General features: G+C 34.6%; 2 protein-coding genes and 1 pseudogene across 2 annotated transcripts; all 3 read left to right on the forward strand.

Moving 5' to 3' along the window:
• The first annotated feature begins 452 nt into the window (after positions 1-452).
• LOC142530857 (cytochrome c-like) lies at positions 453-3,255 on the forward strand. Its single transcript, XM_075636734.1, has 3 exons — positions 453-716; positions 1,255-1,388; positions 2,848-3,255. Exons 1-3 carry the CDS (start codon positions 605-607, stop codon positions 2,938-2,940), a joined length of 339 nt encoding a protein of 112 aa, XP_075492849.1. The 5' UTR covers positions 453-604; the 3' UTR covers positions 2,941-3,255.
• Positions 3,256-4,859: 1,604 nt separating this feature from the next.
• On the forward strand, positions 4,860-7,082 carry LOC142530858 (cytochrome c-like). The gene is made up of 3 exons (XM_075636735.1): positions 4,860-5,149; positions 5,679-5,812; positions 6,766-7,082. Exons 1-3 carry the CDS (start codon positions 5,038-5,040, stop codon positions 6,856-6,858), a joined length of 339 nt encoding a protein of 112 aa, XP_075492850.1. The 5' UTR covers positions 4,860-5,037; the 3' UTR covers positions 6,859-7,082.
• A 941-nt stretch (positions 7,083-8,023) lies between these two features.
• Positions 8,024-17,678, forward strand: LOC142530327 (uncharacterized; annotated as a pseudogene).
• The last annotated feature ends 1,041 nt before the right edge of the window (positions 17,679-18,719 follow it).

Below are 18,719 nucleotides of genomic sequence, written 5' to 3' on the forward strand. Positions count from 1 at the left end.
ATGTTACAGTTGAAGGGTCTTTTAGGGGCCTAATTCAACCAATTTCTAGGTTTATTAGAATATTAATTTTGAATTTTGGTTTATTAATTTTTTAAAATTGATTTTTAATTTTCGCTTATTTTGTCCAATTATTAATGTGATATTGAGACATGGAAAATTGCATATTGACACGTCATAAATTTGACCAAAATAGTCAAAAATCAAAATTTAGTATTCCAAAAAAAACTTAATAAATCAAAACTCAAATTTTAACTAGTTAATATATCAAAAAATAATTTTTCCTTTATTTTTATATTCATTGGTTATTTTTTTAGGCAAAAGTCAAAATAATAATAATAATGATAATGATAAATGATAAAAAAAAGATGTACAATACCGAACAATCAGATCGTATAGATTCTCATCATATAATAGTTTTTTTTTTTTTATTTCCTTTAAAAAAATAACAATAATAAATATAAAATATTCAGCCTACCGAAACCAGAATAGTATAACGAGGTGCCAATAAAATAGCCTGGAGGCTCCGTTTCTTGCTATCTTCCTGTATCACCGTTCACTCATCCGGAAACCCCAAGGCAAATCGCATCTGTTTTACTTGAGTTAAATGGCCTCGTTCAACGAAGCACCGCCGGGCGACGCGAAATCGGGGGAGAAGATCTTCAGAACCAAGTGCGCTCAGTGCCATACTGTCGACAAAGGCGCCGGCCACAAACAAGGTCCTTCCCCTTTCCCTGTTATTTTCAACGTTTTTTATTGATCTGTTCATCTGCGATTTGGTGATGCCTGATTGATCCGTAGTTTCAACATGGTGCTGCGTTGGACCAAAATATTTGCAATACGTATAGATCTCTTGTTAATTATTTAATCTGTTTCGATTTTATCTCGACGAATCGAGCACGTTGTTTTATGAGGTAACCTCGTTGATAGAGAGTTGGTTGGTTTATTCTTTCATTAATTCAGATTCTTGGTGTTTTTTGTCCCTGTACTTAAAAATATCTGATCCAGAAACCTAGTACGTGGCAAAATGCAATATTTACCAAAAAAATGATTGTCCTGATTTATTTGATTATATATTCAATTATACGACTTTTGGATTTGGATTTTGTTGAGGAAAGTGAGAAATAAAATCTAATGATTTTAACCATTGGTGGCTGCATATTTATCATTCTGGATGATATTGATATCTTCATTTGTGAGGAATTATGGTCTCGTAGTTGTGCTTTGTGAAAATTCTCACGTGTTTTGAAACTCCAGGACCGAACTTGAATGGCCTTTTTGATAGACAATCTGGCACTACCCCTGGGTATTCTTACTCCGCTGCCAACAAAAACATGGCTGTACATTGGGGGGAAAATACACTCTACGATTACTTGCTTAATCCGAAGAAGGTATAAACAGATGCATATAAAAATATGCGATTTGTTAAATTTGTTTATTTTCTTGTGTATCTAACATTTGTGCAGATCTGTCTCCTCATAGTTATCCTATAAATTAATTTTGTCTATTTCAATAAGGTGTGTGTATGTTTGTGTGTGATTCTTCTTAGCCTGACAGAGTCCGTCTCTGCACATTTTCTTATACATAGACTTGACCATGAAAGTATTTCATTTTTCCATGGAGTGGATGTCTGTGTTATTTTTATCTTTTTATTTGTCTATGTTATCTTATTTTACAATATTCGTGCATCTAAAATTATTGAAAAATGAACGTCGAAAAGTACATTACACATGGATGAAAATTTTACATAATATTTTATTTTGAATAAACTATTACACCTTATTATCTTATGTTTACTTTTGCAGATTCCATTTCACTTTTTTTAAAAGTATATGTTTATATTTGTGATATAAATACGATTTCAAAGTTTAACCTCCACGATCATACCATGACTGGTCAATGTAATGGTTCCGTGAACTGTCTGAGTTTTGAGCATCAGCTATTTGCAAAAAAACAATTATATAATTCATCTTTTGCATGAATTAAAGTATCTTTTTAACTGCATCTTCAAATTTCTGCCAACCAAGGATGTGAATAATTCCACGGTCCATACATTTCTCGTTGGCATCGGTTGCCGCCCAACATGGTTTCTAATTTATATCAATTAAATAATATTGCTTCTCTATTATCAAGCATAATTAAAATGTGCACATCTCTTGTTATCTGTTTCTGTTTTTGAATTTTCATATTTTGTGTTATGTCTTCAAAGGTTGAGGGGATAACTTTGGATATAACTTGTTGTACGCACGTCTCTCTCGTCTAAAACCATTTCTTATCTTGTGTTCCCTTGTACTCATTCAAATTCAGGAGCCACTTCTTTATTTGGTATTCATGCAGAGATCATTATTAGCACGAGGTTAAATGCCTACTAGTTTCCCCTCAATTTATAGTTTCTCTTTGTTTCTTTTTAATAAAAAATCATTTCCTATCATGTGATTCTTTAGAGTTTTTTACATGCCATAATACACATGTTTCTTTGGGTAATTATGGAACTGATTGTGTGAGAGAATGTCTACACTGCTATACCAAGTCACATACTCTTAGGTTGTATTTGGACTTGACAATGAATATTCACCCTTAGATTTACTAGGGATATATTGAATTTGAAATATGACTATAGATTCTCAATTTTTTTCTTGTTGCCAAACATACGTGATGGATTTGGATGATGGATTTTATGCATGCAATTTCAAACATGTCCAATCTAAATTCCGCCTATGGTAACCTTCCTATGTAAATGGCGTCTGAAAATAACCTGTTCACTAGAAACGTGTAAAGTGAAGAGAAGGACTTTTACTTGTTTCGGAGTCCAGTGTTCACTAATATATTTGATACTCTTCATGGATGCAGTACATACCAGGAACAAAGATGGTTTTTCCTGGACTGAAGAAACCTCAAGAACGTGCTGATCTAATTGCATATCTCAAGGAGGCAACCAGTTGAAGATATTCTCTGCAAGAGAGCATATTGCAGTTTCTGATTGTTGGATCGAGTCTGGATTCTTTTTCTAGTAACAGTTAAAATCAAATGATTTTTCGCCGAATAAGAGATTCCGTATTCTAAGCTGTGCTCATTATCTGTTCGTCCATGCCAGCAGTAGAGAAATTTTGATGCAAATTTTGAATTTTTAATCGGTTGCTCATATCTGTTCGTCCATGCCAGCAGTAGAGAAATTTTAATGCGAAATTTGAATTTTTACTCGGTATAATCAAGTAAGACAGTGAAAATATGTTAATAAATATCGTGTCACTTGGAACTCTGATCTTCAGTTTTTGTTTGCACTGTGAGATTGTTTGATTAATTTTATTGGTAATCTTTTGATGTTTTTTCTCTAGCGGGAAATTTTCTATCTCAAGTTTAAATCGATCGTCATGGACCTAGTCGTAATATGGCATCACAGTGAACAAGATTTGTTCCAGTTTGAATTCGAAATGTAAAATGTAGTCACGGCAAGCCAACAAAGTGGCACACCTACTAACCTAATGGAGTCTGCAGTCTTCTTGTAATTCTTGTTTCAGGGATGCCAATCCTGTTTTTAGTCCAGAGCTAGACATATTGAGAAAAGAAAACCATTCTTAAAAAAAAGAGAACAAAGCTATATAGTTGAGCAATTTATTTCAACCGATAGTCGCTTAAAAATTAAAATAAAAAATGTCACGTTGAAGTGACATGATCTTCGCACATTACAGGAGAGATGTTAGAGTTCGAATATGGTACAAGCGAAACACCAACGAATATTTCTTGGTCTAAGGATGAGTCCAAGACTCATATAATAATAGGTTTAAATCTCACTTGTATGATTGACAATTAGATTGGAGAGTAAATTCCACCGTTCTAAAAATCGGCTAAGACGACGACCGACCGCCTCGAAAGTGTTAGTCGGCCAGTTTAGACGGCTAAAGATACTTTTTTATAGACCCTAAACCAAAGTCCAACAAGAAACATGATTTGTTGGCTTGTCACAACACATCAAATTTCATTTTCATATGCGATTTAGAATGAGAAAACTTCACAAGTATATTCGAAAAAGAGGATAATAACAATGATGATATTGAGTTAATTTAAATAATAATTTAATATCATAAGATAAAAAAGATGATCTTATTTTTTAATTAGTCATTTTTCTCCACTTATATCAAACAATAATTTAATATCTTCAAATAAAAAAATAAAAAATAATTTAAAGATGTTAATATATAATATTATTAAATATTTATAAAAATAAATTTTTAAAAAACAGCCTAAGTGATGGAAGGTAGTTAGTTGTTCGCCTACCAGAATTTAGAGCACAGGTAAATTCCCCACCTTTGTATTTTTAAAAAAAAATCACCTCATCCACTCTTGTAATGGAAACAAAATTGAAACAAAATAGATGTAATTAGCTTTGAGAGTGTTTATTTATAGTTTAACACTTAGAAGATAATGAATGTTTTTCCAAAGTAGATATATTTTGAGGGATATTTAATGGCGATGATTAAAGAGATTATTAACTAAAATTTCGAACTAATATGATAAATTACAAATTATGTTAATCAAATAAATAGTGTTGAACAAATTTATAAATTAGAATAAATCAAACCCATGACTATTTGCTGAAATCTTAATTAATCAACAGACCTAGACTCTCCTTTATAGCATTTATTTTTAGTAAAAATTTGTGTGAGACGGTCTCACGGATCGTATTTTGTGAGACGGATCTCTTACTTGGATCATCCATGAAAAAATATTACTTTTTATGCTAAGAGTATTATTTTTTATTGTGAATATCGATATGATTCACCCGCATAAAGATTCGTGAGATCGTCTCACAAGATAAATATATATTTTTTTAGTTACATGTCAATTTTTTTTTTCTTTCTAACGTTGGCAAGTTCTACTTGCCCACCTGTCATTGAAAACTCTTGGCCCTGTAAATTTATTTTGCCGACTTCTATTTCAGAATTCTTGCTTCCTTGCTGCATCACAAATATTCACTCATTCCAAGGCCATCCATTCGGAAACCTATACAAATCGCATTTGTTTTACTTGAGAGAAAGTTAGATGGCGTCATTCAACGAAGCACCGCCGGGCGATGCGAAAGCGGGGGAGAAGATCTTCAGAACCAAGTGCGCTCAGTGCCATACTGTCGACAAAGGCGCCGGACACAAACAAGGTCCTTCTCCTCTCCCTGTTATTTTCATCCTTTTTTTTTATCTGTTCATCTGCGATTTGGTGATGCCTGATTGATCCGTAATTTCAACGTGGTGCTGCGATTGATCAAAATACGTGTTTTTTTTACGTGTAATACATTTATAGATCTCTTGTTAATTATTTCATATTTTTTTGCTTTTATTTTATTTCTACGAATCGGGCCCTTCGGTAACCTTGATGATAGGGAATTGGCTGTTTTATTCTTTCATTAGCCAATGCAGCTAGCGTCATTGGCTCATAATTGAGCTTGTTGGGAATGAGATGTTTATTTTAATTCAGTTCAACTGCTTGGGGGTGTAGGTACAATCTGCGAAGTTTTAAAATTCAAAATAAAAATAAAATAGTTTGCCCCAAACCTATGCTCTGGCTGCCAATTAATCACTGGTGGCTGCATATTTATCATTCTGGATGATATTGATATCTTCATTTGTGGGGGATGGTGGTCTCGTGCTTGTGCTTTGAGAAAATTCTCATCTGTTTTGGAACTCCAGGACCGAACTTGAATGGCCTTTTTGATAGACAATCTGGCACTACCCCTGGGTATTCTTACTCCGCTGCCAACAAAAACATGGCTGTACATTGGGGGGAGAATACGCTCTATGATTACTTGCTTAATCCTAAGAAGGTATGTACACGTGCATTCAAAGACATGTGATTTGTTGAATTTCTTTCTTTTCTTGTGTATCTAGTCATTGTGTTTGATCAGTCTTCTCATAGTTATCCTACAAATTAGTTTTGTCAAATGTCAAGTTCTGTCTACTTCAATTAAAGGTGTGTGATTAAAATTTGCACATCTCTTAATATTTGTTTGAATATTTGCAGTGTCTTTTAAATTATAATTCGATAATTGGGTCCCATGACCTGAGGCTCTGTTATGTTATGTCTTCAAAGATTGAAGGGATAACTTGGGACATAATGTGTTGTCCGCACGACTCTCTCATCTAAAACCATTTCATATGTAGTGTTCCTTCTACTCTTACTCCAATTCAGGAACCACTTCTTTATTTGGTCTTGAGGGTTCTGATATTCATGCAGAGATTATTATTAGCCTGAGGTTAAATGTGACTAGTTTCCCCTCAGTTTATAGTTTCTCTGTCTTTCTTTTTAATACAAAATCATTTCCTATCATGTGATTTATTAGAGTTTTTGTACATGCCATAATACATATGTTTCTTTGGGTAATTACGGAACTGATTGTGTCAGATAATGTCTACACTGCTATGCCGAGTCATATACTCTTAGCCTGTATTTGGATTTGACAATGAACTTTATATTAAAGAAAATCATTGGATTTGAAGTGATGTTCTGATGGGAAACTCAAATTCACCACCTGTATATTATCTAACTATACATTGAATTTGAAAGATGACTGCAAATTCTCAATTTTACTTGTCGTCAAACATGTGCTGGATTTGGATGACAAATTTTATTTGCATGCAAGTTCAAACATATCAATCTAAGTACAGCCTTTGGTAACTTTGCTATTTACATGGTGTCCGAAAATCACCATCCACTAGAAACATGTCAATCTAAGTACAGCCTTTGGTAACTTAATCTGGTTGCTCTCCATGGATGCAGTACATACCAGGAACAAAGATGGTTTTTCCTGGACTGAAGAAACCTCAAGAACGTGCCGATCTAATTGCATATCTCAAGGAGGCAACCAGTTGAAGATACATTCTGCAAGAGAGCATCTTGCATTTTCTGATTGTTAGTTCGAGTCTGGGATTCTTTTTCCAGTAACATCTAAATCAAATGATTTTTCAGCCGAAGAAGAGATTGAAAATATATTAATAAAAATATTGTCATTTGGAACTATGATCTTCTTTAGTTTTCGTTTGTATTTTCCAATCTTTATTATCAATATATGGATTGTTGTAGACCTAGTCCTAACATGACATGACAATGAACAAGATTTGTTTTGAGCTTGAATTCGACACGTACGTTCCAGAATGTACTCAAATGAGAATATAAATAAATCAATGAGCCAGGGTTCGAATATGGCGAAAGTAAAACACCTCACCCCCTCTTGCAATAAAAAATCAAAATAAAATAGATATTAGCTTCAAGAGTAAAATTTGTGTATATTTATATTTTACTTCTGAAAGTAAATAAAATTGAGTAGGTCTCTTGTGAAACGGTTTCACGGATCTTTATCTATGAGACGAGTCAATCCTACCGATATTCACAATAAAAAATAATAATCTTAACATAAAAAGTAATGTTTTTTCATGGATGACCCAAATAAGATATCCGTATCACAAAATACGACCTATGAGACCGTCTCACACATGTTTTTGCCAATAAAATTTGAGGCGATATTATAATTATTGTATGATCAAAGAGATTAGTAACCATTTTTAAGCTAAATTAATAAGCATTTGTTTTTATTATGTACACATATTATTCATAATCTATATATAAGATACTCGATACCTTTTCTATATTTATTTATTGGTTTGTTTAAAATTATTTATTTATTTTTTTACAATTTTTTATCTTAACGTGGTGAAGTTCTAAACTTCCACCTGCCGACGTGTCCTGGATAACTTTTGGCCCTTAACGCTGAAGACTGAAAAGCGACATGTCCAAAGGTTGGAGGACCTAAGTGTATTAAAAGTAGAAGTATAGGGTCTGATTTGTAAATTCTTGATTAAATTAAAACGTTGACTGTGAAATGTACCAATCATCACTCTATAACTCCAACACAGCGAGTAACTGTCATCCCCGTTCCTGAGGAATCCACTCGTCTTCCCCGGTGAGCTTCTCTGCAGTTCCTCCAGTTTTGCGGCTTTCATTCGCCACTTCTTGATTCATTTTCATGATGCAAGTTCAATGATTGCTTGAAATTATGCGTATGTATCATGATATGTTTTGGTGGCGTGTGATCAAATATTATTGATCTGCAGATCTCATAAGTGTAATGGTGTTTGATCATCCGACGTGTTATTACGTTTTTTTTGTTTTTATCGTGTTTCCTTTTGCCTTTGATCTCTTCTTTGTTATTTGTTAAGCGTGGAACTGACGCTGGGGTTGAATTATGTTGGAGAGTTGCTGGAAATGTTTTAATTATCAGCGCTTTGTTCATGCTTTAGTTGGTTGTTTAAATGAAAGTCCGAGCGATTAAGGGCTTTTTTCAGACATAGTTGGGAAAGTCATTGTTAACCATTTTAGGGTTTTAATTTCTTTCTTTAGCTGTAGGTATCTGAGGTATGTATAGTCTATAGACTTGTATCTCTGATAAAGAATATATAGAAAGTAATCTGATTTCAATTCAACGATACTCTATGATAGAATGATAGAAGTATTTTTACTGGTGACTAGGTAATCGATACTTAGTTTATAATTGGAATAGGTGTGCATCGAAGAATCATGACTTTATTTAGGGCGTGGAAGAATGATTTCACTGATATTCCTCTAAGAAAAATAAAATATGATATGCAGAAGTTATATTTTACAATAGTTTAGATTTGTACTTTTGATGCCCAGTTGGTTGAAGAGATTATGTTTTTCTTTCATTTCTTATTCTATTTATTTTATTTTATGATCCAATGGTAATAAGAACGTTTGGTGCTGTGGCTGTGATATGGTTCACTTGCCATTAGATTTCCATCCACTTATGGTAAAATTAATGTATTCGATGCTGTGATTGATGTAAATTTGAGAATGAGCTCATGAAAATACATAAGGTCAATTGTGGTTGCTGATTTGTGAAAGTGCCTCTTCGGCTCTTTTCTTTATTCAAGAGATACTAAATAAGCAAAGATATGCCAATGAATGTATTATGGCAGGTGTCTCTATATGCACATAAGTGAACTAGAAATATAACCAAAATGTTTGCATCTTTGTTCACAGGAACCATGTTGAATGATGATTTTGATGGAGGAGAAAGGGATTTTTCTAAGCATGGTGATGAGGTAGGCTACTTTATTAGTCATTATTTACCATTTCTAAGAAAGAAATACTGGTCTTGTTGAATGACTCCTAAGTAAGATTTTGATTAGCTGGCAATCAGGAATAGTGAGACATAATTGTATTTGAGTTTGATATTATCCAGTAACATGATTTTGTTTGAAGGATAGTAACATGATATTATGTAGTGTGCCAATTCATCCAATTACATAAACGTTAAATTATGTTTTAGGAAATATTTGGTTTTTATTATGTTGCATATGCTATAATCTGCTCAACGACTTGCATTCCCCGCGGATTTCTCCTTGCAATGGCTTTATAACTTCTTTTCTCATGATTAATCACATTGCATCTAATTTTTAATGTCACTCCTCTAATGATTTACAGTTGTTCAAAAATGTCCTCGTTATTGTACCATTGATCGCGTTTTAATGACCTTCTTATACCTGTTGTTTTTGTAATTCATCTCCTTATTAGTTAAAACAGTTCGAAGTTGATTGTGGGGAGCCTCCACCTCTGGCACTGAGAAGAAAACTAAATAACAGGGAGAATGTTCTTTGTGAATTTGATCTGACTTTGAGAGAGAAAATTAGTATGGTATTCTTTTGAACTTTCTAAGTTGTTTACTGTTCCTCTGCACCATGTTCATTTGAAGTATTGCATTCTAACCCAAAATAATATACAAATTTAGCTGTTGTCGAATTGGACATGAGCTCAGAATCTCTTCCTCTGCTCTATGAAAATATGTAGGTTTTTTGTTGTCATTCTAAATTGTTTCGCCACACCCTTGAATGAATCAATGTACCAGACTACAGCCTTTGGCAGTCAGATTTTTGTAATCTCTTGTCTTCGATTCTATCTTCCATATCAGATTACAATATTTCATTTTGATACTTAACAGGCCCCAATAGGCTGTAGGCTGTGGCTAAAACTCCGAGACGAAAAATGCAAAAGAAGGGTAAGTTTATTCGTTCCAGTTATGTTACTTGAATTGCTTAATCGAGTGATGATAAGAGCTTGATTTTCTCGCCCTTCTGTTATTCCAGGAGACATTTCTGGATCCTTTCACAAAGCGCCACACATCATCTTGCCATGGAGTTCCTCTGGGTGGCGTGGGGTATATATGTCTTTCCTCTATCTTTTGTCTTCTTCTACTATAAATGACAAAAACAGTGAAATTTGTTAAAAGCCCTCGAGCATTTATGTTGCATTTAATTTTGCGACCTTTCTTTCAATGACACTGCTGAGAAATTATCAAGTCATATTTAACTTTTACATTTCCTGGATAATTCCCTTTAGTATCGTTTTAGGGTCAAGGGTGTGTCCTCTATCTTGGTTTTATGTGTTCAACTTTGGTCCACCTTTTATTATTTGAAAACTCTGGACCAATTCTTCAGGGGGGCTGGGGTGAAATTGGATGGGGAATCCCTTAATAGCCAAAACTTTTGTCCCTCGGATCGGGAGCATATCCGAGCATCTTCTAGTTTTTGGAGGGCCGTCGTTTTCTGATTCCTGTGTGCCTTCTGCAATTAATTTTGATTTAAGCTTCTTTATTTGTACATTGAAATGGGGTTGTGGTATTTGGAAAATGGATCTCGCTAAGGCACAAGATTTATGAACGCGTCAGCAAATAAATATCAGTGCAGGAAGCATAGGAAGGAGCTACAAAGGTGAATTTATGCGTTGGCAACTGTTCCCTAGGATATGTGAAGATAAACCAGTGTTTGCAAACCAATTTTCTGTAAGTTTGATCTGATTCCTATGGTTTTTATATTTGTGCTGCAGATTAAGATACATGAATTTTTTCCTACTGATCTTATGCAACTCTCACTTTCCCTTATTTAAGTGAAGTTACTATCACAGTTTCAAGATTCTTTTGTTGCTTTTGATTCTTTATGAGCACATACTGAATTAATATTCAATTTAAATTTAAGCAATCTGAGCTCCATGCTATTATTTTAGTTGAGGATCATTGAGCAGTAAATTTCTGCATAGGTGATTCTTAAAAATACTAGGAGCGCAGAATGGCTGGTAATTGCTATCCAACCCATCGTTTTTCAAAAGAAATCAGGTTGAAAGAGAGGACCGTGCTCAAGAATACAGAATGAGGAGGTTACTCAGTTCTCTATGTAGATATGACTGAATATAAAGTATAATATTTGTTTGAAATTATTGAACAAAGATGAAGGTGTGATCAGTTTGTCATTTATGACAACTCCACAGTTCCTGATCTATGATATCATATTGCTTTTTCTGTTACCAAATTTGTTTAAAAGGTTAATCTTTGTTTATAAAGGATGTGCATTTCCCCTAAACTTACAGGTTTTTGTGACACGTCCAAACGGTGAAACATATTCGAGTGTACTATGCCCAAAGAGCCCAGAATTATCCAGGTAAGCTACATTATTATTTCTTATATCTATGGATTGTTGTTTTACCATGATAAATAAATTAAGATTTTACTGAATTTTATGATTTGAAATCAATCACCAATTTATTCTAGCCTCCACTTGGAATGACAACTTCATTGATGGCATCTTCAAAATAATTTGTTTTTTAAATATGTTTTGATGAATCACTAGACCTTCTTGTTATGAATCTACAGAAACATAGTTGCTGAAAAAGTTTTACGTATCTCTGCCTCTTGTGTATTGATTTCGTTACCTACTAATGACTTAATCCTTATTGATGATAAATTTCTTCTGCTTGAGTTAATCTTTCCGTTTAATCTCTTCTACTAGTTAAGCTTGTCCTTACTGGGTGGCTTATTTATGTTCATTTATTTACGCATTCTGAGCAAAATATGGGAAATTTTGGGCCCTTATCTTCGTTCTTCTAAAAATTTTCATCATTGGAACTTAGATTAAGAGTAAATGAGATACTTCTGTTCCTTTCTTCCAAGTGGCCTCTTTCAATTAACTGGTGATTCCACAACATCTTGACAAACAATATAGTTTTGGTCCTCAGCACCTGTTCTTCCAGGTCAACGATCCCTACCTATTGCTTTTATTAGGTAAATTTATTAGAGAGTTCAACATATGTATGTTTCAAAATGTGGTGGGGATCTGGAATGTATCTTTTCAACATGGAGACGTGGAAGTCATTGTGCACTCTATCCAGCTCAGACAGTAGAGCCAGATGGTATGCTACTTTTGCAATCCACTCCGAGCACTTCGAAGGGCTGATGTATCTGGCACTTAATTTCCCTTGTTTGCCAAGTATACCTTTAAATGGTAAAATTATGGGATGTACTTTCACTCCACCATCAACTTCTAACTCCTTTTTTCTTTTCTGAGCCACTTTGAGTCTTTGCTGGATGATGGTTATTTTCTCATTTGTAAGTGTGAGTAGTTCCGGCCCTTCAAACCGCTTCTCACCTACATCAAACCACCATGTAGGCAATCTATCTTTTCTTCTGTATATAGCTGGGGCCATCTTTATGTTTGCTTAGCAACTCTTGTTATATTGAAACAATATTTAAAAGCTGTCCCAAGTGATAATTTCACAATGAAACATCTATCCCAAGTGGTGGCTTAGAATAGATAGACAAGTATTTTTAAAATTTAATATTCTGATAAGTTTAATTTTTTTGTAATATTTTGTTGAAGAACACTTATATGATGTGTGAATAATTTATTCTTTCAATTGCTGTTAGATGAGTTCAGTACCACATGGTATCAATATAAACATTTAAATCTCTATTAATAATGTGGATAAACAGTGAGAGCTCTGCTTCTGGGATAGGATCTTGGGACTGGGATTTGGGCGGGGAAAAATCTACATACCATGCCTTGTTTCCCAGGGCTTGGACTGTATATGATGGTAAGCTTCAAACCTTCTAACGTGTGCTTAGTTTAAGTCCCAGATCATTATACTTGTTCTCTTCTGATATCCACCTTTCTCTTCAATGAAGGTGAACCTGATCCAGCACTTAAAATTGTCTGTCGCCAAATTTCCCCCTTTATACCCCATAATTATAAGGAGAGCAGCTTCCCTGTGGCGGTGTTCGCTTTTACGGTATGAAAGATTTCTGTGTTCTTAGAACTTTGTTTCACTTCCCCTCCAAAAATAATACACACATGCTCAAAGAGAATGAAATAGCATATATCCTTGATCTTGACTATGATTGTTCAGTTGTCTAATTTGGGGAAGACGGCAGCAGATGTTACCTTGCTTTTAACATGGGCTGTGAGTTTCAACTTGAATTTTCTCTTGCATCATCACCTTCTTGAATGCATCCAGAAAAGATTTTTTTGCTGATTTATTTTGTTTTACAATAGAATTCAGTAGGTGGGATTTCCGGATTTTCTGGAAACCATTTCAATTCCAAATTTAGGTGAGTCACTATTAATTTACGTATTTTCTATTTGAGTCTTGGTTTCTGAATATTGATTTAGTTGTTCTCAAAATACTTGGAATTGAAGGCTTTGAATTATTGAAGGATTATAATATAGTGCACATTCTTTCGCATTAATTTGTTCAATATTATCTAATCTGATTGTACTGAGATTGTTTTACCAGGACCGAGGATAAAACTAGTGGAGTTCTCTTGCACCATATGTATGTTCCTATATTTTCGGAGAGACAGAGTGATGAATTTTCTTTTTCAGTTTTTGATATTTATCATACATTTTCCGTGAGCTTAGCTTTTCTAATTCCTAGTCTACTGATATAGGACTGCAAATGGATTGCCCTCGGTAACTTTTGCAATTGCAGCGGAAGAAACCGAAGCCATTCGTGTCTCCAAGTGCCCATGTTTTGTGATATCTGGAAACACCCAAGGCATCACAGCTAGAGACATGTGGCAAGAAATAAAAGATGTAGGTTTCCATAATTTGCAACTCCTGCCCTACTTTATCGTTTTTCCAAAAACGATGGTTCAATACTGTTCTGAATTTTCTAAATTTTTCTACGTTATAAGTGGCATACCTTAGGAGGGATGCGGCATGAAAAGATAGATTCCGTTCTTTCGTGCATATTATTGCTCTTTTTTGAAGTTAGCCGGACACCTTTAAGTTGGTTCTGCTTGGTCATGGAAGGTCTGCTATACTAGCCTGAGAATATGCTTTCACCGATAGTAACACCAAAGGACTACAGTAAAAAAATAAATCAGAAAAATAAATTTTTATACAAAGTTAAGCCTTGAATGTAAATTCAGAAATTAATGTTACCAAAACTTATGTCTATATCTTGATTTTTCACTTGATATCAACCACCTTAGCTTTCTTGCAGTTTTCTATCCTGGTTGCTTATTGAACATTTCCACCGAATTTTCTATCTTTTCTTGTCTTTGTGAGCGTTTAATATCTTAAAGCTAATGTAGCATGAAGATAAGACATCGATGCTGCTTGATATAGATACAACTATATCTGTCGGAGAGTTCTCTTAAGATGGCATATGTGTGCAGGCAAAGTTGTCTAGTTTTTATGCGAAGGGCATCCTACCAGTTACTGATCTAGTTGGGCACTTTCGTTTTTCCACCTTTTCATTTTATCATATCGTTCACAGACTTTTACTTGGTTCTCTTCCATTAGCATGGATCATTTGACCACCTAAAATCTGAAGAAGTATCTGTGCCTTCCGAACCGGGTTCAGCAGATTGGGGGAGCCATAGCAGCTTCTCTCACTATTTCAGCAGAAGCAGTGCAAACTGTGTCATTTTCGTTGGCATGGGCCTGCCCTGAAATAAATTTCCCAAGTGGAAGAACTTATCAGAGGCTAGTAACACATTGCTAATGTTTTCCATGTGTTCTTTATGCTTGTTTCTGTTCCGGGTGTGATTTTAACTGTATGATGATCAGGCGTTACACCAAATTCTATGGCACTCTTGGTGATACTGCCTCAAAAATTGCCCATGATGCTCTTATTGGTAATGACCCAAAAACTTGCTCGAATATCTTACTGAAAAGTGCTCCATGTATAGTGATATACTACTGCATATGTATTTTTTGTCGGTTCTTTGTAAACAAATTTATAGGAATTTCTTTCAAAATGTTTGTGTGGACCTGTTTTAGCTATTAACCTTTTTTCCTTATTTCTCTCCCCACGAAAACTTAGAGCATCAGCATTGGGAATCAGGTGATTGAAGCATGGCAAAGACCTATTCTTGAAGATAAGAGGCTTCCTGAATGGTAAACTTTTGTTGTAGTATGCTGAACTCTTACCGTACCTGTTGGATTAAACCACATTAGGTGGTGTATTGCAGGTACCCTTGCACTCTTTTCAATGAGCTTTATTACCTTAACTCAGGGGGGACAATTTGGACAGGTAGTTATCTAAACAAAATTATGTCCGTAGAATGTCAAGATAAAACTAGTTTGAATTGTTTTTGTTTCCTTCATGACATCTAGATGGATCTCCACCAATTCATAGCGTAGTCACTGTTGGAGAAAGAAAATTTTCACTTGATAGAGCAACCTCGGATCTTAGAAACAGAAACAATGTGTCTAAGCAAAAGGAGACTGCCATGGACATTCTCGAAAGGATGACTTCGATGCTGGAGGAGATTCATGCTCCTGCAGTTTTGACATCTGCTATGGGAACTAATCTGCTTCAAAAAGGAGAGGAAAATGTGGGCCAGTTCTTATATCTAGAAGGAATTGAATATCACATGTATAACACTTCTGATGTCCACTTCTATGCATCATTTGCTTTAGCTATGTTGTTCCCGGACCTCGAACTTAGCATACAAAGAGACTTTGCTGCTGCAGTGATGATGCATGATCCCAGTAAGATGATGCTTCTACAGGATGGAACAATAGTCCAGCGAAAGGTTCTCGGTGCAGTTCCTCATGACATTGGGATGAACGATCCATGGTTTGTAGTAAATTTCTACAATCTTCACAATACTGATAAGTGGAAAGATTTGAACCCAAAGTTTGTGCTGCAAGTCTACAGAGATGTAGTTGCTACGGGAAATAAAAAATTTGCTCAAGCCGTATGGCCATCAGTTTATGTTGCAATGGCTTATATGGAGCAGTTTGATAAAGATGGGGATGGCATGATAGAAAACGAATGGTTCCCGGATCAGACATATGATACTTGGTTTGTCTCCGGTGTGAGTGCATATTGTGGGGGTTTGTGGGTGGCTGCCTTGCAGGCTACTTCAGCACTAGCTCGTGAAGTTGGAGATGAGGACAGCGAGGATTACTTTTGGTTCAGGTTTCAGAGAGCAAAAATGGTATATGCAAAGTTATGGAATGGCTCTTATTTTAACTATGACAACAGCGGTAGCAGTACGAGCTTATCCATTCAAGCTGATCAGTTGGCTGGACAATGGTATGTTATAAAGTAGATTTAAATTTTCTCCAGCCTTATCAGATAACAACATATATCCAGGTCATACTGAAAACTACATCTGTCATGACTTGCATTCTGTGCTGTATATGCTGCTAGTATCTTATGCACTTGTCTCATTCGATACTGCATACATACCACAGCTGGTATACTTTACATACTTTGTATGGTAGAAGAAGCTTCTCTACTATGTGACTCTCTTATTTTGGGAAATGGTTTGCAGGTATGCTCGAGCCTGTGGTCTTTCACCTATTGTTGATGAAGAGAAGGCAAAAATCTCGCTCAAGAAGATTTACGATTTCAATGTCTTAAAGGTAAAAGATGGGAGGATGGGGGCAGCAAATGGGATGATGCCCAATGGAGAACCTGATGCATGTTCCATGCAGTCGAGGGAAATATGGAGTGGAGTTACATATGCTGTTGCTGCTGCCATGATCCAGGAAAACATGGTTGAAACAGCATTTAAAACTGCTGTTGGCGTGTATGAAGTTGCTTGGTCCGAACAAGGCCAAGGGTGAGTTGAAACATCCTTTTACCATCTTTGAGCCAATTTGGATACAAAAAGCAGTTTAAATTAAAATGAGGTTTTAATATTTTTTAAAATGGTCGTTTATTTATTTCGGCTTCTTTGTGTTTTAGTCCCGGTTAAGTGAGATTACAAATCTACAATCTAGAGGGGAGGTGAACTGTAATGTTAAAAGGATTTGATTTTAAGCTTAGAAATGGTTGAGACTTTATTAGCTCTATGTTAAATCGATTTTGCTCAAGCAATACATAAAAGTATGGAAGACTTGAGCGAAACCGGTAGAGAGCAACGAATGAGCAATAGCAGCAATTAAATAATTATGATTCTTGCACAGGTACTCATTTCAGACGCCTGAGGCTTGGGATCTTGAAGGCCGTTACAGATCTTTCTGCTACATGCGGCCTCTGGCAATATGGGCAATGCAATGGGCGTTAACACGACTGCCTGTTTCAAGTTCGGAAATAAAGCCAGAGATCAAGGAAGAATCTGTGATCAGGCAACATACTAGTTTTTTGAGCGTGGCTAGTCTGCTAAAGCTTTCAAATGAAGCTGATTCCAGGAGTCTCTTCCAGGTTTTATTTGATTACACTTGTAAAAGGCTGTCGACTTGATTCGTGATTTTGCAAAGGGTCCAAAAAGTATTCATTCATATGCTATCCTGAATCACAAGCATGATTTAATCAACTGAGCACTTGTAAAAAGATGTTGACTTGATTCCTTGTCTTGCGAGGGTCCGAAATTTATTCCTTTCAGTTTTTACCCACTTTTGGCAAATGAGTCTCACCTGCTGAATATCTGCAACATCTTACATAAATAAAAAATAGGGTCTCGAATATTTGCAATTGAATATTCGTCTACCCTGTAATTACAGTACTATGCGAAGTACGGAGAACGATTTTCTTCTGTGTAAGTCTTTTATGTGAGATGGGTTAGTTTGAGTGAGAAATAACGTTTTTGTTGTAAAAAAATAATATTTTTCATGGATCAAATCATGAATAAGATTTGTATACAGTCTCATCATGGGAGGCGCTAGCTTAGGGGGCTCAAAAACACATATTATATACATATATTATAAATTTTAGACTCAAAAGTTTAAATTTTTATCAGTTAATTATATGACTAGCTTCTCACACTCAATCCAAAAAACAACAATTTTTTTCCTTAATAATTTATAAGCGCAGATTTTAGACTCAAACCTCTAATTTTTTACATATTATTACTCAGATAGACAGTTTGTAACATTCTCTATAATATTTTTTCCACACGAGTCGCAAACTTCATATCTTTTGATTAACAGTCATTCCAATTCATATTATTTACAGTTTCATCATCCATATTTTTTACAAAATCCAAAATACACCAAATTTTAGGTTTGCTATTTCTTTCAATATTTTTCGATCATTTAATTGTTTTTAAAATGTGTGTGTGTGTGTGTGTTTTTTTTTTTTTTTTTTTTGCGATTGAGAATGAAGTCATGTGTATTTTTCGATTGTAGAGTTTATATTTTCTATCAAATTTTGTTTTGGTTGTGAGTTCTGTACACGTTATATAATTTTATATAATATATACATATATATAAAATTATACAGACCAATTTACACACACACACAGATATATATATATATATATATATATATAACTCGTTTATATTAAACACCCCTTAATTAACGTAGATTACCACAAATGTATAATTTCTTTTTTTAATAGAATAATTTATAATTTCTGAGGGATAATTGTATCTAAAAATTTAATCTGAATACAATCTTCTCGAATAATTTACCTATGACAATATAGAATC

Source organism: Primulina tabacum, chromosome 17, assembly GCF_025594145.1.
Source record: "Primulina tabacum isolate GXHZ01 chromosome 17, ASM2559414v2, whole genome shotgun sequence".
Taxonomy (NCBI): domain Eukaryota; kingdom Viridiplantae; phylum Streptophyta; class Magnoliopsida; order Lamiales; family Gesneriaceae; genus Primulina; species Primulina tabacum.

Excerpts from the sequence above, each read along its gene's own strand:
- LOC142530858 (XM_075636735.1), top strand. The coding sequence starts at position 5,038 with ATGGCGTCATTCAACGAAGCACCGCCGGGCGATGCGAAAGCGGGGGAG. Across the intron at positions 5,150-5,678 it reads AGGCGCCGGACACAAACAAG|GACCGAACTTGAATGGCCTT; the intron begins GTCCTTCTCCTC and ends TTGGAACTCCAG. Across the intron at positions 5,813-6,765 it reads ACTTGCTTAATCCTAAGAAG|TACATACCAGGAACAAAGAT; the intron begins GTATGTACACGT and ends CCATGGATGCAG.
- LOC142530857 (XM_075636734.1), top strand. The coding sequence starts at position 605 with ATGGCCTCGTTCAACGAAGCACCGCCGGGCGACGCGAAATCGGGGGAG. Across the intron at positions 717-1,254 it reads AGGCGCCGGCCACAAACAAG|GACCGAACTTGAATGGCCTT; the intron begins GTCCTTCCCCTT and ends TTGAAACTCCAG. Across the intron at positions 1,389-2,847 it reads ACTTGCTTAATCCGAAGAAG|TACATACCAGGAACAAAGAT; the intron begins GTATAAACAGAT and ends TCATGGATGCAG.